Source organism: Nomascus leucogenys, chromosome 14 (assembly GCF_006542625.1).
Source record: "Nomascus leucogenys isolate Asia chromosome 14, Asia_NLE_v1, whole genome shotgun sequence".
Lineage (NCBI taxonomy): Eukaryota > Metazoa > Chordata > Mammalia > Primates > Hylobatidae > Nomascus > Nomascus leucogenys.
Window position 1 is genome coordinate 38,508,072 of NC_044394.1, and position 18,535 is coordinate 38,526,606.

The following is an 18,535-nucleotide window of genomic DNA, read 5'->3' on the forward strand; positions in this document are numbered from 1 at the left end:
GGATTCTCAGGGTCATCACGATTTCCTGGGGTTGCTTCTGAGAACCTGCAGAATTCTGATGCTCTCCTAGACACCTTGTATAGGTATACTGCATACCATACCAGGAGACACAATACTCAAAACCAATTCGTACCACACTTTCTTCTAATAGGTGGGTGGGGGGCATTGACTACAGTCTTCTCAGAGAGCCCTCACATCCCCAGGGCCCACACCATTTCTTGTCAGTGATTCTCAACTTCCTCTTCTACTTTGCACAATTAGTTATGCTTTTTTTTTTTTTTTTTTAAGGTAGAGTCTCACTCTGTCGCCCAGGCTAGAGTGCAGTGGTGCCATCTTGGCTCACGGCAGCCTCCGCCTCCCGGGTTCAAGCAATTCTTGTGCCTCAGCCTCCCAAGTAGCTGGAACTATAGGCGCACACCACCACACCTGGCTAATTTTTGTATTTTTAGTAGAGATGGGGTTTCACCATGTTGCCCAGGTTGGTCTTGAACTCTTAACCTCAAGTGAACTGCCCACCTCAGCCTCCCAAAGTGCTGGAATTACAGGCATGAGCCACTGTGCCTGGCCTAGATATATTTTGTTAAATGAATAGGTGAACCAAGGACAGCACTTGGGATATAGACAGATTTATATTTCAAAGCAGGTTCCTCATGCCTGTAATCCCAGATACTTGGGAGGCCAAGGTGGGAGGATCACTTGAGTCAAGGAGTTTGAGACCAGCCTGGGCAACATAGCAAGTCCCCATCTGTAAAAAATGAAACAAGAGAATAAAGTAGACTCTTCTTCTAAAAAAGTTGAACTCATAGAAGTAGAGAGTAGAATGATGGTTACCAGGGACTGGTGGCAAGGAGGGCAGGGTGTGGGAACCGGGAGTTGTTAAGGCACAAAGTTTCCGATAGACAGGAAGAATAAGTTTTGAGATCAACTGCACACCAGGGTGACTGTAGTCAATGTACTGCACATTTTGAATTAACTAAGTAAATTTCAAATGTCTCACCATAAAAAATAAGTGGTGATAAGTATGTTAATTAGCTTAATTTAATCATTCCACATTTTATACGTATATCAAAACACCACACTGTACCCCATAAATGTATACAACTATAATTTGTCAATTTAAAGTTTAAAAGATATAATATAGGGAATTTAAATTATTTCCTTAATATCTTATACTGATTGCATGTTGCAATAATTTTAGATATATTGTTTTACATAAAATACATTACTTTAAAAATAAAAATAAATTAGATTTCTATAATATTTGCATTAGCTAGGCAATTGGCAAATCCAAAATATGAATCACACCAGAAACTCATCTAAATAATTTTCTGCCGTATCATGCAAGCCCAATGAACTTTGTGTTGGCAATTCTATTCTTTGAACAACTCCTGTATTTTTAATTAAAATATTATTGAACTTGAGAAAAATGTGCCACATAAAGGAACATACTGAACTGGAAGTTCCCTGTAGCTATCAGTTGACTTCTCACCACCTCTGAGCCTGCCAAGTACAGATGAATCAAAACAAGCCACGCTGTAAGTCAGTCACTACTCACCCCAAAGATAAATGTCCAGGTTTTCATATCATCATTTATTAACTGCCAATATGTTCCAAATTATTATTTTAGAAATCAAAGCTGGGCAGTCATTTATTTCCATACCTTTTAAAAAGATTGGCTCTGGTAATTTCAGATGCTGTGGATTAAGTTTTTTCTTCCAAATGTGGGTAGGTGCTCAAGTCCACCCCCTTCCTTCTGTGCTGTTCACACCGACCACATGTACGGCCTTGTGGGGAGACCCACGGGCACACAGCTAAGGCTGTGCAAGGAGGGAGGTGGAGGCTGTGGAGTGTGATGAGGGTGATGAGAAGGGCACTGGCCACCCATTGCCCTCCAAGGATCCAGCCACACTGCTTGGTGAGCACATGGGGCACTGCTCTAGGATGCAGAGTACCACCGTGAGTGCTGACCCTGTGGCACCCCACGCATGCAGGACAGACCGCCTACGATGGCACTGGCCCTGCAGAGTCACCCTCAGGGGCTCACATGCTGTCTCTAAAGAACAGCATGGAACACGCTAAAGGGATGCTTCCAAATGCTTCTTCAGCGGTCCCTGCTGTCGCCTCCTTTAGAGAAGTGAGGGCTGGATGACTCAGGATAGGAGGTGAGTAGAAAGGGCATCTGTGCTCATGTGTCAGCATGGAAGATTGCCGGCAGGGGTGTGAGGGGCAGGACCACATAGCCTTGGGGCCCTGGCTAGAGCTGGAGGCCACCTCCTGAACGCCCCCTACGCTCTCTGACAAGACACAGAATGGACGTGGGCGAGCTCCCGAGTTTCAGAGGTGAGCCTCAGTCAAAGACCTGTGTGCTCCGACGGTCATTTCCTGGGCTGGTGAGCAGCTAAGCCCTGCCTGCAGAGGTTAGCGCTTACCCATCACTCCAAGTTTGGTTGCAAACATCAGCGCAATCCCGATGGGGAGGCCAACCACATAGTACCCAATGGTATTCACAATGGCTCCAACCTTCTGATTTCCACTCCCCCTCAGAATGCCACCGCTCGTGCACTGCAGGCAGAGACCATTCCATCAGTGTGAACACATCCAGCGCTCTTGAAACACTCCCATCTCCCGAGCACTTCATATTCTGTGGGACTCTGATGCTAAAATCCATGGTAAGGTGACAGTATCCTTCTAAATGAAATGTGATAACAATATTCAATCTTCCTACCTATGCTGGCCCCTCCTCTCAGCTGAAATTTACCACCATCAGAAGATCATAACAGTGCTTAGGGGACTACTACATAATACTTACAGCAAGAGCTTCAAAGAGGTGGGAAACAGCATAAATTGGAACCACCTGAGCCACCAGATTAATGATGTCTCTGTTAGGAAAATAAAGCACGTGGTGATTAGGAGACAAAGTGGAGAAAGAAGTATATAGGTTTCTGGCTGGGTGCAGTGGCTCGTGCCTGTAATCTCAGCACTTTGGGAGGCTGAGGCGGGAGGATCATCTGAGGTGATCAGGAGTTTGAGACTAACCTGACCAACATGGCAAAACCCTGTATCTACTAAAAATATAAAATTAGCCAGACCTGATGGTGGGTACCTGTAATCCCAGCTACTCAGGAGGCTGAGGCAGGAGAATCGCTTGAACACGGGAGGCAGAGGTTGCAGTGAGCTGAGATCACATCACTGCACTTCAGCCTGGATGACAGAGCGAGACTGTCTTTAAAAAAAAAAAAGTATATAGCTTTCTGCATATTACAGACATGCGCATGCATTGAGGCCAGCAGCCTAGTCAGGGACAGTTCTCCTCTTGCTGGGTCCATAGAGGAAACTAACTGCATGTTGTATCTCACAGCTTTTAGAAAAAATATGCAGAACCACACCCTTGTCTTCAGGAGATATGTTCCAAGTCCCCCAGTGGATGCCTGAAATCGCAGAGAGGACTGAACCCTAAATACGTTGTGTTTTCCTTATACACACATACCTATGATAATGTTAATTTATAAATTGGACACAGTAAGAGATAAAGTAGGCCATAACCACATGCCAGCATCACTACTTTTGTGCTTTGGGATTACTAGCACTGCGATACCAAAACAGTCGATCTGAAATAACTTGCAGGTGGAAAGCACACACAGCGTGGAGACGTTGGACAAAGGGATGATTTCATGTCCCAGGCGGGACTTGAGATTTCCTCCTAATACTCATAACAGCATGCAATTGAAAACTTATGAATTGTTTATTTCTGGAATTTTCCACTTAAGATTTTCAGACCGCCAGGCATGGTGGCTCACGCCTGTAATTCCAGCACTTTGGGAGGCCGAGGCGGGCAGATCACAAGGTCAGGAGATCGAGATCATCCTGGCTAACATGGTGAAACCCCGTCTCTACTAAAAATACAAAAAAATTAGCCGGGCGTGGTGGCAGGCACCTGTAGTCCCAGCTGCTGGGGAGGCTGAGACAGGAGAATGGCGTGAACCCGGGAGGCAGAGCTTGCAGTAAGCCGAGATCATGCCACTGCACTCCAGCCTGGGCAACAGAGCGAGAGTCCATCTCAAAAAAAAAAAAACAAAAAAAAATTTCAGACCAAAATTGACTGTAGGTGACTAAACCTTGGGAAACAAAACTGAGGATAAGGAGGGGCTACTGCATAGTCCCTTCGGTCAGTGTAGACAATCAAGGGATTTGATGACACCCCTCCCCCTTTCCCCATCAGCTGAAAAGAAGTTTGGCTGGGCACAGTGGCACACAGCTATCATCCCAGCAAGTTTGGATGCTATGATCATCCTTCTTTTAAGATGATGCCACAGGCCAAGTCTGACTGTGTCTCTTAGTAGGCCTGAGTGAAGCGCTACAGAGTAAAAATTAAGTTCCCTCTATGGAATGAAGGTTGGTAAAGGCCATAGATATATTCTGCAGAATTATCCCTGGTTCCTAGAAATGGGACCCCTAAAGCTAGAGACTTAGATTCTAACCCCTGCACATGAAGGGAGACGAGAAAAATGCTGCCTTGACCTGGGGAAGCAAGAAATTCACAACACCCTTGGAGTGAGTTTGGTCACTCCAAACTAGAACCTAGAAGACTGTCTCTCAATAAATACTTGTTTAATTACTAAATAAGAAATCCAGCACTGGCCCGGACGTGGTGGCTCATGCCTGTAATCCCAGCACTTTGGGAGGCCAAGGCGGGCGGATGACCTGAGGTGGTGAGTTCGAGACCAGCCTGACCAACATGGAGAAATCCCGTCTCTTCTAAAAATACAAAATTAGCGGGTGTGGTGGTGCATGCCTGTAATCCCAGCTACTCGGGAGGCTGAGGCAGGAGAATCGCTTGAAACCAGGAGGTGGAGATTGTGATGAGCCGAGATTGCGCCATTGCACTCCAGCCTTGGCAACAAGAGCGAAACTCCATCTCAAAAAAAAAAAAAAAAAAAAGAAAAGAAAAGAAATCCAGCACTGAACAGATGATCACTTCCTCCTCACCAAAAAGGACAGAAATATAATTATTTTATTCAAATTTTATTTTTTGAATAGGTAACATGCACGTGGTCAAAAAATGAAACAATATGACAAAAAAAATAGCTTTCTCTTATTTCTTACCAGGAAATCAGTTTATTTAGACCTTCTATCTTTTCTAGGGTATATACTGATCATTTCCCTAGAAAATTATCTGTTTATTCCGGGTTTTTAGATTTCCTTGGAAAAAGTTGTGCAAAATAGTCTCTTAGGATTTTTAAAAATGATTGTGTGTAGTAGTAACGTCCCCCTTTCTTTGTCAGAGGTGCCGTTTCCCACCCCCTGTGATTAAGTTAGGTAGAGGTTCATCTCTTTCACCGATTCTACCAGGTTGGGTCGATCCTGGCCACCTTACAAGTAATTTGATTGTTGAGTTTCTGATGTTTCCTCGTCTCGTCAGTTCTATAGTTTGTGGGCCTCTTGTTTTTCATTCTTTTCCTGCACTGTATGGTTTCCCAAGTGGACAGATTCAGAGTCCAGCTTCTACTATATTCCTTCTGAAACCATCCATCTATCCTGGTCCTCATAAAGTTCATCCTGATTCCCTTTGTGAGAAAAGCCAACTATTTACTGTCACCTTTCCCACTCATTCTGAGTGAGGGAGTTATACACAATTTTTTTTTTTTTGAGACAGAGTCTCATTCTGTTGCCCAGGCTGGAGTGCAGTGGCACAATCTCAGCTCACTGCACCCTCCGTCTCCCAGGTTCAAGTGATTCTCCTGCCTCAGCCTCCTGAGTAGCTGGGATTGCAGGCGTGCCTCACCACACCTGGCTAATTTTTTTTGTATTTTTAGTACAGACAGGGTTTCCCCATGTTGACCAGCTGGTCTTGAACTCCTAAACTCAGGCGATCCATCTGCCTCAGCCTCCTAAAGTGTTGGGATTACAGGAGTGAGCCACCGTGCCTGGCCTAAACATCTTATTTCCCCATAACAAAATAGCCGAAGCTGAAAAATGAAAACCTATGATCTGAAGTCAAAAGTCAAATGTGTGAAGAATAAACCATGAAATTAGTTCTGTCCACTCCACCAGCTTTCTGAATCCAGGAAGGCAAAGTCCCTTTGCATTTTGTAACTGCTGATAAAGGTGCCCAAATAAGAAGTATCCCCATAAAGTTTCTATGTAGTCCGAATGTACACACTGATGAAGCATAGTGATGAAGCATCATTGATGAAGGAAACAAATTCTGCAGAGCAGAGGGGACTTATCCAAGAATTCTTTAGTAATCAATCTGAGAATGTGACTTTTGAGACAGCTCACTGATGAGATTTTAACTTCAATTCAGTTTGACAAACACATTATACAACTACTACAAACCGGGCATTTTGGCCAATACTAAGAAACCAAGAGGATTCTTATCATTGGAAACAAAATAATTAACTGAAAATATAATTAATCATACTAAAAAGGGGTTTCCACCTTTAAAATACATGACCAGCAGAAGCATAAAATCATCACCAATGCCCACTAAGTTGGCATTATAGATTATAAATCAGTTCCTACATCTAATATGTTCTTCCCAAGTAACAGCAGTGGAGCCTCTGATCTTTTTTTTTTTTTTTTTTTTTGAGAAAGAGTCTTACTCTGCCACCCAGGCTGGAGTGCAGTGGCGGGATCTCAGCTCACTGCAAGCTCCACCTCCCAGGTTCACGCCATTCTCCTGCCTCAGCCTCCCGAGTAGCTGGGACTACAGGCGCCTGCCACCACGCCCAGCTAATTTTTTGTATTTTTAGTACAGATGGGGTTTCACCATGTTAGCCAGGATGGTCTTGATCTCCTGACCTTGTGATCCTCCCGCCTCGACCTCCCAAAGTGCTGGGATTACCGGCGTGAGCCACCGCGCCCGGCCGAGCCTCTGATCTTGCAAATGAGTCAGACATCCCTGCTGCAACAACCACAAGCGGCCTCTATGATAGCATCTATCCAACTTAATCATTTCTTTTTTAAGTTTTGAGACGGAGTCTCACTCTTGTCACCCAGGCTGGAGTGCAGTGGCACGATCTTGGCTCACTGCCACCTCCGCCTCCCGGGTTCAAGTGATTCTCCCGCCTCAGCCTCCTGAGCAGCTGGGATTAGAGGTGTGTGCCACCATGCCCAGCTAATTTTTGTATTTTTAGTGGAGACAGGGGTTTCCACCATGTTGGCCAGGCTGGTCTCGAATTCCTGACCTCAGGTGATCTGCCCACCTTGACATACCAAAGTGCTAGGATTACAGGCATGAGCCACTGTGCCTGGCCTCTTTTTAAAAAATATTCCTAGTTTAAAAAAACTTTCTGCTGGCATCTTGCCCCTGGAGGAACCTTTTTTTTTTTTTTTTTTTTAAGATGAAGTCTTGCTCTGTTGCCCAGGCTGGAGTGCAGTGGCACAATCTCGGCTCACTGCAACCTCTGCCTCCTGGGCTCAAGAGATTCTCCAGCCTCAGCCTCCCAAGTAGCTGGGATTACAGGCATCTTCAACCACACCTGGCTAATTTTTGTATTTTTAGTAGAGATGGGGTTTCGCCATGTTGGTCAGGCTGGCCTTGAACTCCTGACCTCAGGTGATCCCCAAAGTGCTGGGATTACAGGCGTGAGATGTTTTCTTTTTACTGATATGATTTCAAACAGCAATGTTGCTGAACAGCCTGATTTTAGAGAACAAAGTTTCTCAATGAACCATTTCTTTGTCACAGATTTCACATTTCAAGAAAATCCTAGCACTCACCGGTCGGTAGTAAAAATGTACCCCACGTGATCCTTACAGCTTAACAGCAGGACACTGAAGGCTACAGCAAAGACCACTGAAGGTGAAAACGGCAGAAGAAACAACACAGTGAACAAGAAGATCCACAGGAAGTGGGGGAGCCCGGGTTTTGCATGCAGAGACTGCACCAAGAGCCTCGGGTAAAGGGGTCTCAGCACCTGTAATCAGCAGGGAAACGGTAGAGGACTTCCGTGCCTGCTCCATGTCTCCAGCACCCAGAGCGTTTCCTACCCGGACACTGGCAGCCACGCTGAAGCCTGCAGGGACCTAAAACGAAAAGGAAACCTGCAACAACGAGTGAGAAACTGCAGAGTAAGAACATGTGCAGAGAAGCAGCCTCATGCCTCACACCTGGTGGGGAAACTTGGTCCTAAAAGTTTTGAAAAGACTGATTTGCAACATCCCCTTTGTCTAGCTGGGAACTCCCACGCTACTGTGGAAACTGAACCCCAGGTTACGATGCTTAGCACAAACTGGGCTTTGCTGCAGAGCTTCCAACCTCTGCAACACGAGGGTGCTGCACAACCATGTTCCTCCTCTGGGTGTGGGGAGATGGACTGACTCACCAGGATCCCAGGCTTGTGCCTGTTTTTTGTTGTTGTTGGTTTTTTTTTTTTAAATAGGGACAGAGGTCAGGCGCGGTGGCTCATGCCTGTAATCCCAGCCCTTTGGGAGGCCGAGGCAGGTGGATCCCTTGCGGTCAGGAGTTTGAGACCAGCCTGGCCAACATGGTGAAACCCCATCTCTACTAAAAAATACAAAACTTAGCTGGGTGTGGTGGTGCATGCCTGTAATCCCAGCTACTCAGCAGGCTGAGGCAGGAGAATCGCTTGAACCTGGGAGGCGGAGGTTGCAGTGAGCCGCGATAGTGCCACTACACTCCAGCCTGGGTGACAGAGTGAAACTCCTTCTCAAAATAAATAAATAAAATAAAATAAATAGGGACAGGGTCTCACTCTGTCCCTCAGGCTGGAGTGCAGTGGCACAATCATAGCTCACTACAACCTCCACCTCCTGGGCTCAAACGATCCTGCAACCTCAGCCTCTCAAGTAGCTGGGATCACAGGCATGCGCCTCCACACATGACATAATGTCTGTTCTGAAAGACCATCAAGGGATCCAGCTTAGAAGACAGGAGTGGCACTAAAGGAACTGCAGGGAAGCAACCCTGCATTGTGGTTAGGGATCAGGATTCTGAAGCCAGATTGCTTGGGCTCAAATCCCAGCACAGCCACTTTATCAGCTGCATCACCCTGAGCAAGTTACTTACCCTCTCGAAACCTCCGGAGTTTTATCTGTAAAAGGAGTTGAATCATAGAACCTATCTCACTGGGCTCTTGTGGGAACTTAATGAGTCCGTACATGCTAACTGCTTAGAAGAAGCATGTAGGAATTGCTCAATAAAGATTTACTATTACTATTATTTATAAAGTTACCACTTGAAAAATTAATAAGGAAAAATGAGTCATCACTTGTTGAAACATGAACATTGCCTTAGGATCAGGATGACTATGGACCAGCTTAAAGAAAATCTCATACACAGATTGAGAAATAAAAAAGTAATAGAAGACTGAGTCTCTGCCTATAAATTCACAAGCAGGGACAAACATAGAGATCGCCTGACAAATTATTTATTCATTACAAAGGGAAAGGTAGTAATGACAGGAGAAACCTGGCAGGCACCACCTTAGCCAAGCAATCAAAGTTAATACTGGCAGGGTGCAAAGGCTGTGCCTGTAATCCCAGCACTTTGGAAGGCCAAAGTGGAAGGATTGCTTGAGCCCAGGAGTTTGAGACCAGCCTGGGCAACATAACAAGACCAAATTTTTTTTAAAAATTAGCTGGGAGTGGTGGTGCATGCCTGTAGTCCCAGCTACTCAGGAGGCTCAGGTGGGAGGATTGCTTGAGTCCAGGAGGTCAAGACTGTAGTAAGCCAAGATCAGGCCACTGTCACCAGCCTGGGTGACAGAGCAAGACGCTGTCTCAAAAAAAAAAAAAAAAACCCACCACCACCAAGTAAAAAGTAGTATCACCAACACTGAGACAGATCAACATCATGTGCCTCCTGATATGGTGCACTAAGAAGGACACAGCATCACTTCTCTAGCTTTCCTGCCCAAAACGGACAATCTAAATTTATTTATAAGGAAACATCAGCTGCACCACACTGAGTGAACTTCTACAGATAATGGCCTATGTTCTTCAAAAATGCCAAGGTCAAGAAAGACGAAGGAACAATGAAAATCTATTCCAGATTAAAGGACACTAAAGAGATATGACACTAGGGGAAAATTAGTGATAAGGGACATTACCAGAACAACTGGTATTGTTTTGAATTGACTGTATTGATACAGTATTTGAACATGGACTGTGTGGGTAGACCAGACAGAATAAATGTGGCAAAACTGGTGAACCCGAGGAAAGGGCACACATCTTTCTTTTGATTAAGAAGAAATATAAGTGTAAATTCTTACAAGCCTATTGGAAAGCATATGGAAATATATTCAAAAGACATAAAATTGTACCTTTGTTTCACTTTTACGACTCTTAAAGAAATAATCAGACAAGTATATGAAGATATTTGTCCTAGGATGTTCCTTGAAGAGTTGTTAATATTGAAACATTGGAAATAAACTATTCAACCATAGGAAATTGATTTTAAAAGTATATCACATATAGTGGCATGCTATATGCCATTAAGCATTTTGACTTAGATATAGTTAATGAATTTACTCAAATATAAAATGTAAATAAAATATTAAAAGTGAAGTAAAAAATCCATATTAAAAAACTCTGCCAAGGATAGAAAAACAAAAACAAAAAACATAGGTCTGCAAGAGAATAATTCTTAAAGAAAACAGGAAATGTGTACTCTATGTTTTAAAACATAACCAATATCAGAGGGAAAAAATCTAAGTGTTAATACTGCAAAAAATGCCAAGCATATCTGCTGGCTTGAGTTTCTCCCCACGTTACAAACTCCCTTTCTGTTTTTAATTTTACATTTCTAAAATGGTACTTGCTTCCTTCAGAATCTCCAGTTGATGTTTTCAGGAAAATACAGCCAAAGAAAAGCTTCCTAATGACTAGTGTTCTCTATGATCAAAATTTCCTCCCTTTTAAGGTTGAATAATACTCCACTATATGCATAGAACCTGTTTCATTTACCCTCAGACACATAGGTTGCTTCCACCTTTTGTCTACTGTCAATGATGCTCCTATGAACACAGTTAACAAGTCAGGCGCGGTGGCTCACGCCTGTAATCCCAACACTTTGGGAGGCCGAGGCGGGTAGATGACCTGAGGTCAGGAGTTCAAGACCAGCCTGACCAACATGGTGAAACCCTGTCTCTACTAAAAATACAAAATTAGCTGGGCATGGTGGCAGGCACCTGTAATCTCAGCTACTTGGGAGGCTGAGGCAGAAGAAATGCTTGAACCCGGGAGGCAGAGGTTGCAGTGAGCCAAGACCACACCATTGCACTCCAGCCAGGGCAACAAGAGTGGGACTCCATCTCAAAAAAAAAAAAATCCCTTTAAGACCCTGCTTTCAGTTGTTTTGGGGATCGACCTTGGAGTAGCCACACTGTGTTTTCAGAGGCTTCAGAACCAGGCAGGAGCGGGCACAGTGACACAGGCAGCTTGATGTTTATGGTCATACCCCCAGCCTCATCCCTCTGCTATGCCACCCACCTGGCCCCTCAAGCCATTTGTGTTGTGACAACTGAAAAAGATTCTAAAAGTATGGAAACAAAATCAAATCTTTCAAGGGAAGATTCAGCTGGGAGCCGCGTTAGGAGATGGAGAACCAGCAGATCACGTGCAGTTTCTCTCCAGCTCCCCTTAAGTTCCTAGGGAACCCTCCCAGGCTCAAGGATGGGATTTGACTTTTGTCTATCATTTCACAAATGATTCATATATGAATGTCTGTGCTCATCCACAGACTCTTTCAGATACCAAGCAAGGAAACGCCTGGCACCTCCCCACAACCGGCTCCCCTGCTTACCATGTACACAATGATGGCCAGTTCATACACGATGGACTGAGCACCCAGCTCCACCATGCCGAGGATGCCTGGTGAAGAGAGACAGCTGTAGCCTTGCACCCAGACAGGGCCCCCGGGTTCCCACCAGTCCCCGTCATCTGTCCTCATACAGACCACTGAGGAAGCTCCCGACCTCATAGGCCCACCACTCCATGCACAGCATGAGCATGCTGGGGACGGCCAGGCGGAGGAAGGAGGCCCAGTCTTGCAGGCACTCGAGGGACCAGCCTGTGGGTGGGACACACACATTTCTAGATCTGGCCATCGAGCTGGAATTCAACCTGAGACAAAACCCACATCCCAGTTGGAAGACAAAAGGGCAGTTTTTACCTCCCCATGTAGCTTGATGCAGTTTTTTCCCAAGGATGTAGAGAAAGAGGAGTAGAGCCAGGGTGTACTGGGAAATCAAATTTGCCAGTGCAGAGCCTCTGGAAAGAACAGTCCCAATGAGAGGGAGGTACCTTCCTGTGCTTCTCCCTGCCCCACTCAGTGAGGAGGGGAGACTCATCCCTTCCTGTGCTGTCCTCAGCAGGCCAAGGTCTTCTTCCCAGAGCAGCCTCACCCTCCATCCCTGACAGTGCTTTGCACAGTGTGCAAGAAAGAGACCACGCCTGGACACAAGAACCAGCTGAAGAGCCCGCTCTTCTCCCTCCTGGAAAAACCACATGCAAGTCATCCCTTCTCCCTGTCCCAAGAGTACGTTGGACTCACATCACCCCAAGATGCAGTTGATGGAGAAACAGATAGTTGGCGAGGGCATTGACAAGGTTGGCTGCAACTCCAGTTACGATCTGGGGCAGTACAATTCCCTGGAACGAGGACACCGCATCCATCCTTGAGATCCACAGAATAGGACTGCCTTTCTGCTACCCAAGCACACACAGGCTCCAGCTGGCCTGCTCAGCAGGTGTCACAGGCATAGCTGGGGGGCTTAACTGGGGAGGCCACATTCCTTGTTGCTCCTGCCTTTCCACTCTCCCATCCCTTTCTCTTCCTTCTCTCTTTGAGGTATAAACTGCGGAGTTCTGGCCACAGAGAGACGCAGGCAAGATATGTTCAGCAGCAGGGAAGGAAGAAGATAAATGACTTATTTCCAACAGTGCAAGGACTGGCAGGGGCTAAATGGGTCAACAAGGCATCTTTGACACTGGACGATAGGAGAAAATGAGAATACTTTATTCACCAAAATAGAAATTCAGAAAATTGACCTAAGATCTTGAAGAAACTAGAGTTTCTTTCTAGAATATGGAAGGGATTCCAACATATCTAACTTTCAAAAGTACAGGACTGGAGAAACATCCAGACTGTTTGGTGTCTCAAAGTAAGACAGGGCGTGAAAGTAAAATTACATCAGACCAAGGAAGTATAACTCTGTCCTGCCCCACATCCGGATAAAATAGCAGACGCAGATAAAGTCAGTGCAAACGTAAGAGAAAACTTCCTTTCTCCCAAGGTCACGCTGTCCCCATAAAGTGTCATTACTCCCCTAGTGGAATGACAAGTGCTTTCTGACTCATTGAGAAACTTTGTTCTCTAAAATCAGACTGTTCAGAAACATTGCTGTTTGAAATCATATCAGTAAAAAGAAAACAGCCCACTCTTGCGTGGAGGCTCAAAATCATGTTAACACAAAAAAGTAGCCTCTATTTCCAACCCAGGCACAGAGCTTCGTGGGAGCTCCTGGATGTGGCATTTTACATCTGTCTACCCTCAACATCCTTCTTAGCCTTGAGTTTCCAAAGGAGGAGCACTGGTCCACATCACAGCCCAGACCTGATGTTGGGCCCCTTACTCACAGATCTGCTCAGCGCCTAGCAAACCATGGTTTCGCTTAAATGTCACCTGAGCCCCACCCTTCTTCAAAACTTTATAATAACTCTTCTTCCTTTACTGAGGCATCCCACAGCCCCTCTAGTCTCTCTCATTGCGACAGGTTGATAAACACAACTGCAAACCCAGTGGCCTGCAGTCCTCTCTGGTGGTCTCAGGCTGATGGGGCCAGGACAATGGTCTTGGCCGACGACTTGTGCAGGCCACATATTTATGGGGAGGCCCTGGTTAGTTTGTAGCAAGGGAATTAGTGATCAGATTTACTTTTCAGGCAGATGGCAGTGGATGGAGACAGGTTAAGGTCCTCTGAAATGACACAGAGGACAAATGGCAAGAAATGAATTCAGGGCTGGGCACGGTGGGTCACGCCTGTAATCCCAGCACTTTGGGAGGCCAAGGTGGGTGGATCACCTGAGGTCAGGAGTTTGAGACTAGCCTGGCCAACATGGTGAAACCCCATCTCTACTAAAAATACAAAAAATAGCTGGGCGTGGTGGCATGCGCCTGTAGTCCCAGCTACTTGGGAGGCTGAGGCAGGAGAATCGCTTGAACCTTGGAGGTGGAGGTTGCAGTGAGCCGAGGTCATGTCACTGCACTCTAGCCTGGGCAACAGAGACTCCATCTCAAAAAAAAAAGAAAGAAATGAATTCAGGTGGTGGCATGGAGGATTGGGAGGCGGCAGAAGCTATAGGACCAGGTGACTGGCCAGATGTGGGAGGGAAGGAAAGATGGAGTCGAGGATGTGACAGGGACAAAAAGGACAGGTTACTGGGAGCAAAAATGGCCGAGGCCATGGAATTCCACCCATTGCGATGGAATGGAAGGCAAAGGAGCAGGCTCATGGGAGGACGAGAGGAGGTGGCCAAGCCCGCAACACGCATGCGTCTCCATGTCCAGTGGAGTCACCTTCTCCTCCAAGGCCCTCTTGACTCTCCTACTTGAAAGTCTGCCTTCCCCCTGGTACCATCTGGCTCTGTTCCCACCCTCCGCCCTCTCCGAGGGCATTCGCTTTCTCAAAACTCCCAGCTGCTTCTCTTTGGTTCTACACTCAGCTAATGGGCGCCCTGTCTTCCTAGGGAAGGGCCCCAGGGCAGAAACTTCTTCCACCCTGGGGGCCCAACAACCCCTGCCATTTCTACAGAACCCACCCATCATCGTATCTCCCACTGCTCCCACGACGCAAACTCTTCATCACAGACCTTCACCATTATTTGTTTGGATCAGGTCCATAACTCTCACTTCTTCCTCTCCCAATTAGTTAATTTCCCAAAACTAAATGCCCCAGTGGAGAACACAAGGCCCTGCGCACGCTGACCCTGGGCCAGCCCACCTCTCGATGCCATGATCTCACTGCGTCCCCTCCCACCGCAGTGGCCTAACGAGACTCTGCAGGCCCCAGCCCCTAGGAACAGGCTCTGCTGCACCTCTGTCTAGGATCTCCTGCCTTCCTTCCCGACCTTGGAAACCCCATGTGTCCTCTGTAACCGAGTTCAAAGCTCCCAACCCCTCTCAGCTCGTGGCTCCTACTTCCAGGCCTTTCCCTGTGCCCACAGAACAGGAGAGAAGACTTTCACACTCACTGTCCTCAGTAGGTCACATCAGACCCCGAGGTTAAGGCCACCACAGTTGTTGGGGGACTGAGTCCAGGAGAAGGCCTTGAAGCATGCTAAGGCACCCATGCTGCCTTAGCAAGGGTCTAGATCAAAAGGAGACAGCCCAGAGCCGGATGAGACGTGTGGGTTTCCTTCTCTCTAGTCTACACCTATTTCTGATATGTCATTCTAATACTAATCAGGATTCTAAATATTCTTGTTTTGTTGATAGAGTAATATCCTGGCCGGATACAGTGGCTCACACCTGTAATCCCAGCACTGTCGGAGACTGAGGCAGGAGGATTGCTTGAGGCCAGGAGTTTGAAACCAGCCTGGGCAACATAGCAAGACCCCATATCTACTTTAAAAACATTTTTTAATAGGGTAATATCTTAACTTTAAGAACACTTAAAGAAAGGTGGGAAACTTCCTTTCTTCCTCCTCCCCTCCTGGCCCTTCCTGTAGCACATCCCTGGAGAGCCCACCAGTGTGGCCGGGATCCATTGCTGAGTACCCCTGTTTACCTGGACTTATCTGGAAGAATGTGGAGAGTCTCACATATGCTGATTTCATAAATCTACCCCTACCAAGCCAGGGCTGTGACTGTTTAATCACATAGGAGGAGTTCTGGCTGACGTTAGATGTCATTAGAGTTTGAGCTCTTATATCCTCACTGAGAAAACTGGGGCCATTCAGACAGAACAGCGCAGACAGTTTGGTTCCCTCTCTACCAGACGAGCTGCCCCCAGCCTGCGCTCTGTCTTGGGAGCAAACGGGCATGCACCCTTCTTTCCAGGACACTGGTTAAAATGCGGAGCCAAGGAACACTGCAGCTTTGAGCCCACCCTACCAATGACAATATTTCCAAGTGGGAATTGGATAAGAGTTTTCCAGAGCCAAATATAATATGTTCTTTCCTTGATATCACTTAACAAACCTCTTGACATCCAAGTTGTGTGTGCACAACACTGAAAAAATACCTTTCAGTGGCTCCCAGCGGTGAGCTCCCTCCACCCTGGGGTCCCTGGTCCTGGAGTATCTTCAGGGCCCCCACTCCCAGAAAGATACAAACTCCCATTAGCCTCCCAAAGGAAGAGAACAGTCAGTATTACCTGGTTGAGCAAATATTTAACTTGTAACATATAAATAAATGTTGCCTACAAGAGAACAAGAGAGATGAATGTTAATGTTTCAGCCTTGCCACACAGCAGTGAGGTCACACGGCAGGAAGCTGGGAGCCACAGCCAAGGCTTGGCTGCCCTCTGCTCCCGCACGAAGCCACAGAGGCTGTCGTCTCAGGACAGGGCTGGGGCCAGGGGGTTATGGCCCGGGGGCTTCCCACATCTCCTTTATGGGTGCATATGCCCCAAGCATATTCCCTCCATCTGACAAAAGGAGGTGGAGTTTCCCTGGGTGAATGGCCAGGACTCTTCTGGGGACACTGGCATAGAAAGGAGGCCCCAGGCCCACTCCAGATGGGCACCTCCATATAGAATGGTCCTATGTGGTGGAATCATGAAAGACTGTCACATTTACAAGGTTTCAGGATAAATTAGCAAGCACACTGCCAATTCTGAGGGCAAATGGTGTCCCTAGATCCATATGTTGAAGCCCTAGTCCCCAATGTGACTATTTGGAGGTCCTCAAAGGGAGATTAAATTAAAATAAGTCATTAGGGTGGGGCCCTAATCCAATAGGACTGGTGTCCTCTTAAGAAGACAGGAGACACCGGGGGATGAATGCATAGGGGACAACCTGCAGAGGGTGGCCATCCACAGGCCAAGGAGAGAGGCTGCAGAGGACTCCAACCCTGCTGCACCTTGACCTTGGACTTCCAGCTTCCTGAACCGTAAGAAAATAAACTTCTGTTGTTTAAGCCCCCTAGTGTGTGGTACTATATTATGGAAGTCCCCCGCAGACTAATTCAGCTACAGCCTCCAGCTGAATAACACTTAGCTCTCAAGCCAGGTGTAGTGGCTCACACATGCAACCTAATACTTCGGGAGACCAAAGCAGACGGAGTGCTTGAACCCAGGAGTTTGAGAGCAGCCTGGGAAACATGGTAAAATGCTGTGTCTACAAAAAATACAAAAATTAGCTGGGAGTGGTGGTATGCACCTGTAGTACCAGCTAATCAGGAGGCTGAAGTGGGAGGATCACTTGAGCCCAGGAGGCAGAGGTTGCAATGAGTGAAGACTGTGCCACTGCACTTCAGCCTAGGCGACAGAGTGACACCCTATCTTAAAAAAAAAAAAAATAGCAAGACCCTGTCTCTCCAAAACTAAAAAATTAGCCAAGTGTGGTGGCATGTGCGTGTAGTTCCAGCAACTCAGGAGGCTGAGGCAGGATAATGGCTTGAACCTAGGAGGTCAAGGCTGCAGTGATCTATGGCGATCCCACTGTACTTCAGCCTGGGTGACAGAATGAGACCCTGCCTCAAAAACACCAAACAAACAGACAAAAAAACCACTTAGCTCTCATCGTTCATTGGCCACACACTGCTGTGTCAAACATTAACGCATGCTTAAGGCTCTGTGTGGTCAAACTCAGCAGACCAAAAAAAAGTCTAAAGGTTCTAAGTGACACCCTCGGGTTCTGAGATGGGTGAGACTTTGCCCTTGTTTACAATAAAAGTTTGCACTCTTCTCCATGGATGATTCTGGAGGTCTCTCCAGCTCTACTCCAGACGTCCTGGAGTAGCCTCAATCTTGATGTTCCTTGAGATGAACATCTGTTGTGTCCTTAACAGGCATAAATAAAAACAGGCTTCCTTGAAGGCACCAACACCACAGATAAGAATCATCTAAGACTGAGCCAATACACTGAGCTCACAGATATGGTGGCTACCTTTCACCCACGGACCCCAAGAAGGGAACCTCTTAGCCCTTGAGCACTTACAGGAAGAGCTGGAATGAAGATCGTGACATAGGTCTGGGTAAGCCTAAATAACAAAAAGAAAAAAAAAGCAAAAACTGTGATGGAGGCCTCTGTTTCCAGGGAAAGGTAGGCAGAAGAAAATAACTAAAACTGCCTTTTGCATTCTTGGTTGTTTCCAGATTAATGGGCTTAAGTTGCTGGAGCACACTGGGTGCGGTGGTTCATGCCTGTAATCCCAGCCTGTAATCCCGAGGCAGGCAGATCATGAGGTCAGGAGTTTGAGACCAGCCTGGCTAACACGGTAAAACCCCGTCTCTACTAAAAATACAAATATTAACCAAGTATGGTGGCAGCCGCCTGTAATCCCAGCTACTCGGGAGGCTGAGGCAGGAGAATCTTTTGAACCCAGGAGGCAGAGGCTGCAGTGAGC

At 46.6% G+C, this 18,535-nt stretch overlaps 1 protein-coding gene across 2 annotated transcripts in view; it reads right to left on the bottom strand.

Moving 5' to 3' along the window:
* LOC100591962 (multidrug and toxin extrusion protein 1) overlaps positions 1 to 18,535 on the bottom strand; it is a 44,634-nt gene that overhangs the window by 9,451 nt on the left and 16,648 nt on the right. For both annotated transcript variants that reach the window (XM_003262557.2, XM_003262558.4), the window contains 10 exons: positions 18,127 to 18,169; positions 16,341 to 16,385; positions 12,518 to 12,615; positions 12,137 to 12,234; positions 11,921 to 12,034; positions 11,768 to 11,835; positions 7,920 to 8,028; positions 7,723 to 7,798; positions 2,810 to 2,879; positions 2,430 to 2,562 (listed from right to left, as the gene is read on the bottom strand). In XM_003262557.2, the coding sequence (XP_003262605.1) occupies positions 2,430 to 2,562; positions 2,810 to 2,879; positions 7,723 to 7,798; positions 7,920 to 8,028; positions 11,768 to 11,835; positions 11,921 to 12,034; positions 12,137 to 12,234; positions 12,518 to 12,615; positions 16,341 to 16,385; positions 18,127 to 18,169 (854 nt within the window). The remainder of the gene's footprint in view (positions 1 to 2,429; positions 2,563 to 2,809; positions 2,880 to 7,722; positions 7,799 to 7,919; positions 8,029 to 11,767; positions 11,836 to 11,920; positions 12,035 to 12,136; positions 12,235 to 12,517; positions 12,616 to 16,340; positions 16,386 to 18,126; positions 18,170 to 18,535) is intronic.